This window comes from Aquarana catesbeiana, linkage group LG03, assembly GCF_042186555.1.
Source record: "Aquarana catesbeiana isolate 2022-GZ linkage group LG03, ASM4218655v1, whole genome shotgun sequence".
Classification (NCBI taxonomy): Eukaryota; Metazoa; Chordata; class Amphibia; order Anura; family Ranidae; genus Aquarana; species Aquarana catesbeiana.
Window position 1 is genome coordinate 244045769 of NC_133326.1, and position 12320 is coordinate 244058088.

At 43.8% G+C, this 12320-nt stretch overlaps 1 protein-coding gene across 2 annotated transcripts in view; it reads left to right on the plus strand.

The window, feature by feature from the left end:
• The window catches only part of CNTN1 (contactin 1), a 296184-nt gene that overhangs the window by 258587 nt on the left and 25277 nt on the right, over window positions 1-12320 (plus strand). For both annotated transcript variants that reach the window (XM_073619929.1, XM_073619930.1), the window contains 2 exons: window positions 1636-1870; window positions 2908-3011. In XM_073619929.1, coding sequence (XP_073476030.1) covers window positions 1636-1870; window positions 2908-3011 — 339 coding nt within the window. The remainder of the gene's footprint in view (window positions 1-1635; window positions 1871-2907; window positions 3012-12320) is intronic.

Sequence of the window (12320 nt, forward strand, 5' to 3'; positions counted from 1 at the left end):
AGTATTGGGCACAGGTGTGGCAGTATTGGGCACAGGTGAGGCTGCATTGTGCACAGGTGAGGCTGTATTGGGCACAGGTGAGGCTGCATTGGGCACAGGAGGGCACAGGGGAGACTGTATTGGGCACAGGTCATGCTGCATTGGGCACAGGTGAGGCTGCATTGGGCACAGTATGCATTCCTCATCCTCCCCGGTAGTTCCGCCACTGGCTCGCCTCTTTCTCTGCACAGGTGAGGCTGCATTGTGCACGGGTCACGTTACATTGGGCACAGGTGAGGCTGCATTGGGCACAGGTGAGGCTGCATTGGGCACAGGTGTGGCAGTATTGGGCACAGGTGTGGCAGTATTGGGCACAGGGGAGGCTGCATTGTGCACAGGTGAGGCTGCATTGGGCACAGGAGGGCACAGGTGAGACTGTATTGGGCACAGGTCATGCTGCATTGGGCACAGGTGAGGCTGCATTGGGCACAGGTGAGGCAGTATTGGACACAGGTGAGGCTGCATTGGGCACAGGTGAGGCTGTATTGGGCACGGGCAGGCCACGCTGCATTGGAAACAGGCAGGCCACATTGGGCACAGGTGAGGCTGCATTGGGCACTGGACACGCTGCATTGGGCACAGGCAGGTCACGCTGCATTGGGCAATCTTCTTATAGCCTAGGCCATCTTTATGTGGCGCAACAATTTTTTTTTCCAGCTCTTCAGAGAGTTCTTTGCCATGAGGTGCCATGTTGAACTTCCAATGACCATTATGAGAGAGCGAGAGCGAGAACACCAAATTTAACACACCTGCTCCCCATTCACACCTGAGACCTTGTAACACTAACAAGTCATATAACACTGGGGAAGCAAAATGGCTAATTGGGCCCAATTTGGACATTTTCCCTTAGGGGTGTACTCACTTTTGTTACCAGCGGTTTAGACATCAATGGCTGTGTGTTGAGTTATTTTGAGGGGACAGCAAATTTACACTGTTATACAAGCTGTACACTCACTACTACATTGTAGCAAAGTGTCATTTCTTCAGTTTTGTCACATGAAAAGATATAACAAAATATTTACAAAAATGTGAGGGGTGTACACTTTTGTGAGATATTGTATAAGTTGTTTGTCATCAGCACAGGAGTTACATGTGGGCACTATCAATTAGTTGTTATACATCTGGCGCATGCGGTTCACGAGCCGGCATGAGAGGCATCTGCTTTGACAGCTGTCAAAAAGCCGCCGGAGCCCGGCATCTTGCACAGCTCGGTATTGTCTCATGATGATCCTCACATAATAGTGGAAAGAGTGGGCGGTAAAAGGGGGCAGTAGCGCATTTCAAAGGGATAATCCTCCTTTGTCATTGTAGTTCTAACCATCTGTAAAGGGTGCGTCAAACTGAGCTGAATGTGTTTTTTAAATGCAAAAAAAATTTTTCCTGTTGGACTGACTTGGACTATGCTTTATACAATTGTATTGCCATCATTTGGATCAACTCCAAGTTTAGTGTTCTGTGTAGGCAAATGTATTTATTTATTTTTGTTTAACTCAATTCAATTCAAAACATCATTATTTTTTGAACCTGACTAAATATATAACTCTATTGTTTTTAAAATAGTCAATACCCAACAACTAAACTGCTTTTTCTCTACAGCCTTTAGCAAGGGAATATCATTATGGTGATGGATTTGGATACATTGTTGCATTTAAACCATTTACTGAAAGAGAATGGAGAAAAGTGACAGTTACCAACCCTGAGAGTGGTCGATATGTTCACAAGGATGATACTATTACACCAGCTACACAGTTTCAAGTAAAGGTTCAAGCCTTTAATAGATGGGGAGAAGGTCCATTCAGTAGCACTGCTACCATTTACTCTGCAGATGAAGGTAAATCAAAAACCTGTTCCTGTACCTATGAACAAAAAAAATAGATTATCATATAAGCAGAAATTTCACCAGAGAATCATCTTCAAGAATATAAAAAGGTGCTATTTCCTCAATCTGGGCATTATGACAGCTAAATAAATTTCGGTTTGAACAATAGTATCTCTTCATGAAAAAGTTCTGTTGACATTCTAACATCATGAAGGGTACACCAAGGGAAAACATGCTGGGGTTCCAGTTTAGGAAACCAGTTTTATATATCCATGGAGACATGAAAAAGGCCAAAAAGTTTGGGAATAAATAGAAAGAAATCTTTAATAGAAATCCTATTTTTGTGTGTGCTTACATGGGCAACTACACCACATAAAAGCAGAAACATTTTTCCTGTAATATGAGAGGCATTTATCTACTATGTGGTTATTTCACAGATGCATACACAGGTGTACACAAAGTGAGCCAGAAGTTTACACTTATATTTGGAAATAAAAAGATCATAACAGCTAACACTGCAAATGGATTGGCAATAGCAAAAGCTGTTGTCACTGGCGATATGACATGGAAAGGGTTAGAATAATTACAATTTGAGAATGAAGATAATTAGGAGTAAACAATGTTAATAGTCTGTAAGTACAAATCTGCTGTGACAAATCCCCATCTCAAGATCACCTACAATAGTGCTTTTCTCCTGTTAGGATATAATTGTAGAGAGTGGGAAAAGGAGGTTGAAATGGCTGCAAGACATCATGAGTTAGCCCATCAGAAATTTCCGTGATGTCCAAATAGTGTGTGAATCTTTCTAAAACAAAACACATGACTTGCAAATTCTTTCATTTTAAGTCTGATATGGGTCAGATTATTGAAATCTGCTGCTGTTGTTTTACTGCACACATTGCTCTGTGCCTTACTGGAGAGACCCAATAGCCATGATAACAGGATCATATGAGCTGATATTTTGTCTTTTACATTTACAATAGGTGAAAAAAGTTGAAAATTACATAGAAAATGCTAAAACTGCAATTGCCTTTGCTCTCTTTTACCAGCACCCACAGAATACCCTACAGGTGTGAGGGTAGTAGTGCTGTCCTCCTCTGAAGCCAGTGTGTCTTGGCAGCCAGTAATTGGACAAACTGTCGCAGGTTACCAGGTGAGAATGCAGTCTTGTCATTCATGAATAAAACACAGCTGAATTTGCTTAAAGATAACTTGCTTCAAAGTAATTCTCTGCCTACAGAATATATAGGGGGAAATATTTATTTTTTTCAAATATAATTTTTATTAAATCCCAGAAAGGGCAGAACCAAGTCACAGCATCAATTATGTACAAACATTGACAATTCCAGTCACATAGCTCACAAAATGTCTAACAAGTAAACAATTTGCTGAGGTATCTAAGTCTCGGAAGATTATACTACGATAATCAGTATATCCACAAAGGTTCCTTTATTTTATAAAATGTAAGAGTAAGGTATGGGACTGCCCAAACTCTTTTCCTTTTTTCTAGAAACAGGAGTAAAAGAAAAACTAAATGGGTTGAGAGAAGAAAAGAAAAGGGTAAGGGGAGGGAAGTGGGGAAAGAAGTTCAAGATGGCGATGGATCATGTTACTAGAGGTATTCAGTCAATATGACTTATCCAGGGATTTATTATCCAAAGAGGGCCCTACCTTCGTCAGAAAGTATAAACAGATTTCAGAGCCTCCCTGTACACACGGTCGGACATTGATCGGACATTCCGACAACAAAATCCATGATTTTTCCGACGGATGTTGGCTCAAACTTGTCTTGCATACACACGGTCACACAAAGTTGTCATTAAATCCAATCATTCTAAACGCGGTGACGTAAAACACGTACATCCAGACTATAAATGGGGCAGTAGCCAATAGCTTTCGTTTCTTAATTTATTCTGAGCATGCATGGCACTTTGTGCGTCGGATTTGTGTACACGCGACCGGAATTTCCGACAACAGATTTTGTTGTCGGAAAATTTTATAGCCTGCTCTCAAACTTTGTGTGTCGGAAAATCCCATGGAAAATGTCCGATGGAGCCCACACATGGTCGGAATTTCCGACAACACGCTCCGATCGCACATTTTCCATCGGAAAATCTGACCGTGTGTACAGGGCATTAGAGTATTTTTCTGCTTATGCTGTGTTGTAAGTATCAAGTCCTCCATCTTATTTATGTCTTCTACTTTACAAAGCCAACTCGCGATAGTCGGTGGCAATTGTTTTTTCCAATGGAGAGGAATACAGGACTTGGCGGCATTTAATAGGTGTCCTACAATCGATTTTTTATACATTTTTGTGGAGATCATTGAAACATTTAGTAAGAAGAAGGCTGGATCGTCTGGAATCTTGTGCTCCATAAATTTTTGGGTAATGTTTCAGACTTCCGTCCTACTTGATTTGATTGTAGCCGTATTAGTGCAATTGTGACAGAGAAAATTGCGTACTGTCCGTGATACTTTTTTTATTTGCACTAACATACAATTTTTCAGGACAAGCTTTCGGGGTATGTCCCCTTCTTCAAGGTCCAAGCAGTACTGATTCACACATTTTTAAGCAGAATGTTAAAGAAGAAAAAAAAAAAAAAGACTTCCGTCCAAAAGTGCATCAATTTGGGGCACGACCAAAATAAATGGAGCAGTGTCCCTCTGTCCCCCTGCCATCTCCAACACCAGTCAGTGGTATTGGGATTGTACTTGTTTAACACATGTGGGGTATGATACCAACTCTTCAAAATCTTGAAGTTAGTCTCCTGAATTTTTGTACATATTGACGATTTTAGGTATAATCTAAAATAGTGTTGCTGTTTGGTTAACGTAAATGTACGATTTAACTCTGTTTCCCATTTGCTCACAAAAGGTAAGTGTGGCTATTCAGAAGGAGTGTTCAGTAAATTGTAAGTTTTAGACAGTATATGTGGTAGAGTTCACCTGAACAGTATTCCTCAAAAGATGTTGGGTGACAGTTAAAACTTTGAGGGTTTGGGATGGAATGTAGAAAATGATATAGTCGGAGGGCGTTCCAAAAGGGGAGCTTGAAGGGACCTGTGTCACTCATCAACGATGTTATAGAGGGCTAGTTGTAAACTTATACAAAATGGGACGCTTGATCACAGCTTGATTGTAGTAGAGTCCTGAATTCAGGGGATCTAAGGCCAGGAGAAAACGATGGGTTCTCCAAGATGGGAACTAAGGGGGAGTTACTGGTAGAGAGAGAAGCTTGTATACAGACTCGTGAACATACATGGAGTGTGGTGCCCAATAGAGGATGTGACTTTAATGCTGGCAGTAAGTTATCATAGCACCACAAGGCACCTTTTAACAGGATGTCTGTTTGCGCCTGTTCTAGTTGTGCCCAAAGTTTAGATCTATAATGCCTGCACTAGTCAATAAATCTACCAAGATGGGTAGCTTGATAATATTTCCAGACATCAGGAAGTGCCAATCCACCCATATTGTTTAGGTAATGAGAGTTGATGTTGGCAAGGGCGAGGTCTTTTGTGTGACCAAATAAACCTAATGAAAAGGGTGTGTACTTGTTTAAAGTAGTGAGAAGGTATCTTTATTGGTAGGGCTTTGAATAGGTAGAGGTATTTTGAAAGGATACACATTTTTAACAGGTTACACCTGCCAAACCATGAATTCAGTCCTTTATGCCACCCCTCCAGTAAAAGACAGATTTTAGTCAACAGGGGTGGAAAATTTAGTTCGTAAGTGCAGTAGAGATTGCTGGGGACATATGTACCTAAGTATTTTAGCATGGAGTCCGTTCATTTAAATTTAAAGCTGGATTTTAAAATCAGTAAGAGGATAGAGGAGATCTTGATTCCCATAGCTTCTGACTTATTAAAGTTTATCTTCAAGTTAGAGCGTGCCCTATAGAGCTCAAAAACACTGTAGGATTTGTCACAGAGAAGAGCAGGTCATCAGCGTACGCCAATATTTTGTGTTGCATGCCTCCAATGGATAATCCTGTGATGTCCGGGTTTAACTGGATTTTGCAGAGAAATGATTCCAAGAATAAGGCTAAGAGAAGGGTTGAAAACGGACACCCCTGTCTCGCGCCATTCGTTATAGGGAAAGGGTCAGAAGGAATTCTGTTGGCTTTGACCTGAGCTTTTGGATTGAAATACATTTTTGTGACCCACTGTATCATAGTTTCTGCTAAGCCAATATGGCGGAGAACTGAGAACATAAATGTCCAGTTTACACAATCAAACGCTTTCTCTGCATCTGTACCGAGAAAAACACAGGTCGTGTGAGTCGTGGTGGCGATGTGAATTAGGTTAAGTACTTTAGTCGTATTATCTCTTGCTTCCCTAGAGGGGATGAATCCCACTTGGTCTAAATGGAATATTCCTTGTAAGTGTTGTGCTAAGCGGATTGCTAAGATCTTCGTGTACAGCTTGAGGTCAATGTTCAGGAGCGAGATGGGTTTGTAACTGCCACAAGAGGTTGGATCTTTGCCTTTTTTAGAGATGACAGATACATGCGCTTTCAGGGTCTCTCAAGGGAATGCCACCTCTGACCCAACTGCAATAAATAATTTCACCATGTAAGCACTCAGAATCGGAAGAAGTGTCTTATAGTATTGTAGAGTGAAGCCGTCAGGAAACCAGCTTTTTCCCCGTTTTATCCTGCCCACTGCTTCTGGAGTTCCTCTATCGTTATGGTGGTCTTTAGCTCGTCTTGGAAATCAGGAGGAAGCTGAGGGAGCTGGGATGATGAACTGTGTAGTCTTCCATTAAGGTCTTCGAAGGTGACTGATCTGGTAAATTACAAAGGGAGGAATAGAACTCCTGTACAATCTGCTTGGGTAAGACAGCTTTATGGCCTTTTGGGGACCTGATTTGGGGTAAATATGTTGTCAACTTATGTTCTTTAACTGATCTAGCCAATGTTCTCGCACATTTGTCTCCTGATTCAAATCCTATTTTGTGACAAAATTGCAGGGCTGCTTTGGCTCTATAATGTAGTAAGTCACTAATTTGTCTGCAGAGAGACAAGAGTTCTAGCTCAAGAGAGGACATGGGAGTAAGTTTATGCCAGGATTCTACAGTGTTGATTTTGCCAGGAGCAGATCAAGCTGCTTTTCGCGTTCCTTTTTAATCTGTGAGCCGTGTTTGATAAGTATACCTCCAATAACCGTTTTGTGGGCCTCCCACAGAATGCCATGGTCATTTGTCTGGAAATAAAAATTTAATTCTCTGTTTACCTCCTCCAGAACTTCTGTGTCTGTAAAAGGCTTTCATTTAACTTCCAAAAGTGAGTTTTGGAGGAAGGTACCATCAAGAAAGCATAAATCAGGATAATAGAGGCATGGTCGGACCAGGTTATTTCGCCAATCAAGGAGTCGTGTACAGCATGAAGTTGGCTATGTGGGACTAGGAAGTAGTCTATCCTTGTGTATATTTTTTATTGGGGGGAAGAGTAGAATGTGTAGTCCCTTTCTCCCAACTGTTGTAAAGGCCAAATATCTACTAATTGAGCGTTATGTATAGATTGTGTTATCTGTTTGTGAGAGCCAGGGGGAACAGAGGAGGAGCCCGATGAAGTGTCCACCAAAGGGAGTAGGGAGACATCAAAGTCTCCTCCCAAAATCAATTGACCTTCAGTAAATTCCAGAAGACTGTCGAGAATGCTGTTAACAAAGATATCCTGATGATTGTTGGGCGGATATACAGTTGCTAATGTGACTTGTACGTCACCAATCAAGCCTTTAACTCAAACATAAAAGGTTCGTCTTGGTTTCGAGGTAGGTCCAAGGGAGTTTGCTAGATAGTAGTATCAAAACCCCCTTAGATTTATCGTATATGTTAGCAGAATGATATGTCAGAGAGTAGAATCTGTTTTTAAGAATAGGAAGTTTGTCATTTCTGAAGTGAGTCTCTTGGAAAAACGCCACATCAGCATGTAAGCATTTTAGATCATTTAAAAGCATATGCCTTTTCTCGGGTATGTTAAGGTCTTTTGTATTTGGAGACAATTTTAACAGTATCCATCGCCACCTGAAACTCGGGGAAAAAGGGAGGAGGGAGGGGAAAAGAGAGAAAGAAAGATTAAACAAGGAGAATGAGAGTGAAAGACTGTCGGACAGACAGTTACCCACTATCTATAAATCTAAATATGGCAAAAAGAATTTGCAGTAGCTCACACAGACTATAGTCGGAAAAATGTGCGCAGGTCTATTTGGGGGGTTCGGTTAGAGTAAGTTCAAAGGGAGCAATCCCAACCCACCCTAACCACCCCAGCAAAGATAAAATAACGGTAAATATAATTACCAAACATCAGGCATTGCAATAGTGCAAACAAACAGAGTGTACTGATGTCCATGTCACACAACCGTGAGCACCCCCCTACCCGTGGAGAAGGGGGGCCCCTTCGGTCATGCGAGACGGACAACAGGCGGTATACATCAGTATAAAACAGTACAGGTGAATAACTCCATATAGAAGTTCCTCAGAGGAGTCTGAGTGAGTAGGTGCTTTGCATTGAGACAGCCAAACATGCACTAAGTAGATGTGATACTGTGAGTGTAACACTCATATAATGTAGCGCAAGTCAAGCTGTAAAAAATCACCCATAGGGGTTCTCCGCATACCGCCCCACCACCACGGGCCACAGCCCATGGGTGCCGTTGTCAGAGCAGGAAGCAGCAGGATAGGGAGAGAGGGCCAGGGCGGTAGGAGCGCCACGCACAGAGAACCCCAGGAGTGGAGTTCTCCCATACAAGAAAAAGGTAACCAACTCTGGAACCACGGTCAATGTGCAGAGGAGCTGTCGTATAGCCCCGGATAGTCTATCACCTCCCCCCTCCCCCAATGCAGGGAAAGGAGGGAGAGACAAGGGAGCTCCCCAGCCCCCACAAGGCTCCCAAGATAAGCAGAAAGTATAAATAAATATCTACTATGACTACACACTGTATATTCGGCACCAATAGGTAATACAAGTAAATGTGCAATTTAGAACACAGAAAACCAGAGCAATAATATACATAGTCACTTTCAGGAGCAACTTATGAGCAGCATGGAAACATTAAGGCACTAAGACCTTCAGTTTGTTGTAGGATGTGAGCTGGAGAGCAGCGCCCAAGCAATAACTGACTCCAACAGAGGAGTTAGCAGCATCAGGCTCCCTGTAAGAATTGCAAACTGGTAGTACATGTACCTTCTTGCGGAAGGAAAAAATATTAAGGATCAAAGCCCTTAAATAGGTAAGTTCCAGAGATGTATAGCAGCTCCAGGATCATATGAGCGTGTCAATGAGGGAAGTGTACGAACAGTCAGCAAGTGGAACTGTTGTTAAGCTGTAGAAGGTTAGTAAGGAATTTAGGCATGTAAGGCAAGGAAGGTGTATGCAGAAAGTAGAGCAACTCCGCTGCTAGAGAATGTCACTCAGGACTCACGTGAAACCGCCGGAGAAGACACACGGGATCTCCGCCACCTCCTCTGCAGTCTGGGGGGAGGATTCCTCCAAGGTTCTGATGTGTTTGGGCGGCCAGCCAGAAAGTGGGAACCCCATCTGTAAGAGACCCAAATGACGGGCCAGGTCCAGGACAAGCCGGAGCAGTGCTCAGTGTTGTAGTGTTGCCCTGGAAAGATCAGGTAGTATTTTGACTCAATATGGAAATGGTAGCTAACATCCCGGAATTATATGTATAAAGAAAAACCCTCAAAATGGGACTTTAACGGTACTGGGTCATTATAGTGTCAAATGAATGAACAGTAATTCTAGGCAGTATAAAGAAGAAAATCTAATTCAAAACGTGTTGGTGTTCAGAAATTCCCATCCCTTGTTCTCTATTGATTCCATCTTAAAGAGGAGGTCCAGACTGGATGAAAAAAAAATACTGTAGCTCTGACTTTTAACATTAGGGCACTTACCTGTCCAGTGAGCCTGCAATGTCGTCGCCCCAGCCGATCTTCGGATCGACTCCCGGGTGCTGCCGCTGCCATTCCTGGTAAGGGAACCCGGTTGTGAAGCCTTTTGGCTTCACAACCGGGTTCCCTACTGTGCAAGCGCGAAGCATGCTGCGCTTTCCAATTGGCCTACAGAGGGGGAAGAAGGGGGGGAAATTTCCAGGAGATTCTGCTGCGGCCCATCTCTGAAAGTTTGGATGGGGACCTGTCAAAAACAGGTCCCCCATTCCCCCCACCCCCCGAAAAGTGCCAAATGTGGCACCCGAGGGGGGGAGAGGGAACGTATAAGCGGAGTTCCACTTTTGGGTGGAACTCCGCTTTAAAGGACAGTATCAAGAACCTGTTTCCCATCATTTTTAGGATGTATTGTAATGTTTTACACAATTTGTATTAATAAAGATCTGTCGACTTTTATACTATATAGAAATACTGTTCATTCACTTGACACTATAATGACCCACTACTGTTAAAGTCCCATTTTCAGTGTTCTTTATACAAGTAGTATTTTGACTGACGCTCCATCAAAGTCAGTGTCTCCAGCTTCCCATGCTTTCCGTAGGATGGCTTCTTTATAGGTGTAATGATGCAGCCGACAGATCACATCGCGTGGCCTATTGGGGTCGGATGAGCCAGGACCCAGGGCTCTATGAATGCGGTCGAACTCCAAGTTGGTAGGTAGGGAGTCGCCTGTGATCCTGCAGAATATTGCAACCGCCCTCTCTGAGGGAACCTCTGTGCCAGTTGCCTCTGGCAGCCCCCAGAGTCTTAAGTTATTACGCCGGCTCCGGTCCTCCAATGTCTTCAATGTGCAGCTGTAGAGTAACAGCATCAACATGGGAGTCCTGCAGAGACTCCAGGGCAGACATCCGCCGCTCCAGGGTTGCCACAGATGTCTCTCCCACCACCAACCGATCCGACAGGGATTGTACGTCTTGTTTGACTGTCTGTATCTCTTTGCGGTGGGTTTCTTCCAGACGGCCAATGAGGGCCTCTATGTCAGCTCTGGTCGGCAAGGCTTAGAGCAGCGCTCGTAGTTGATCATCCGCTCGTAGAGTTAGAGAGTGATGAGAGGAGCACTGTAGATCTGGGTGGAAAGTCATGGGAATCTCCCAGTAGGTTTCCGAAGCCGCAGAGGCAGCCGGTGAGACAGGAGGGTCCATGAGGTCGATGCCTCATGTGGTGAGCCATGTAGTTCTGTTATCTTGGGATCAGGGGAGGCCATCTGGGAACTGGGGAAAAACCTCTGTATTTCCCCTCCGGACTTAGCAGCATGAGATGCCTTTGTGTTGCTTTTTGCTTTCCACTTCTTTGCTGAGAGCATACCGTTGAGTAGCGAGCAGAAAAAGCTGGTATATTTAGGAGAAGGTCAGGAGCTCAGAAAACACGCGTTTCTACACGGCCATGTCCAGACCACGCCCCCCAGGGGGAGATATTTTTATACACTACAATGCAAAAGTATTAGGAAGGTTTGAAAAAATATTGTCAATTAAGAATGCTTTAAGAAATAAAAGTGTTATTAGTTTATTTTTCTTTATCGTACATCACGGGACACAGAGCCATAGTAGTTACTATGTGGGTTATAGGCCACCTTCAGGTGATGGACACTGGCACACCCTAAGACAGGAAGTCCACTCCCTATATAACCCCTCCCACTACTGGGAGTACCTCAGTCTTTTCGCCAGTGTCTTAGGTTTTGGTCATGAGTAAAAATGTGCTATGCTGAGCTCCACTGGAATATTCCTTGCTGGGGCAGACTATGCAACTGGATCCATTCAAAGTGTCTTTTTAGGCCGAACTGAATAGTACCTGGGCCTCGTGGCAGAAGAAACGAGGTTTAGCCTGTAACGCTTCTCTTTTTAGAGAACTGGACCCCAGGATCCAGTGCTTTGGTTTTTCCAGCCATAAAGTTTTCCTGGTGGGGTGCTTTACGGGTCCAGGAGTGTGGATCCCGTGATAAAAAGGGGCCCCAGTTCCTGAAGGTTTTCTAACGGAGCCCACCGTGAGGGGTGAAGATTGGGTCTGTTGGTTTTACCACAGTTTTCCTGCGGCGGGAAAGGTAAGTGGAGATTTCTAAGGAATTTAAATTTTCTTATGAATTATCTCATTTAAAAGTAAATGTTGTCATGCCTAAAAGTCACCACTGGTGTATAGAGCACGTACCTTGCCATGCTTTCCTCAGATCACTGTGTCAGCAGAAGCTGCAGATCTCCCTCTGGCTAGCAGTCCCAAGCCTCCGGTAAGATGTTGGGGGGGGAATTTTTCTAAAAACACCTCCCACCTGGACAGAAGCTCTCCCCCTCTCCCTGGATAGAGGGGGGGAGCCAGAACGATCATTTCCCCCCGCCTCTGAATGGTGGTTTGTCACAGCTCTCCTTCTCGCCGCCCCCCTCTCACACACACACACACACGCCATATCCGTCGGATCGGAGGCCTGCGCTCGTGCGGAAAAATGCTCTTTTTTGAAAAGAGAAGGGGGCGCGGTGGGAATGTGGAGGGGGCGTGGCATTGGCGTGCAGCAACATCTAGTG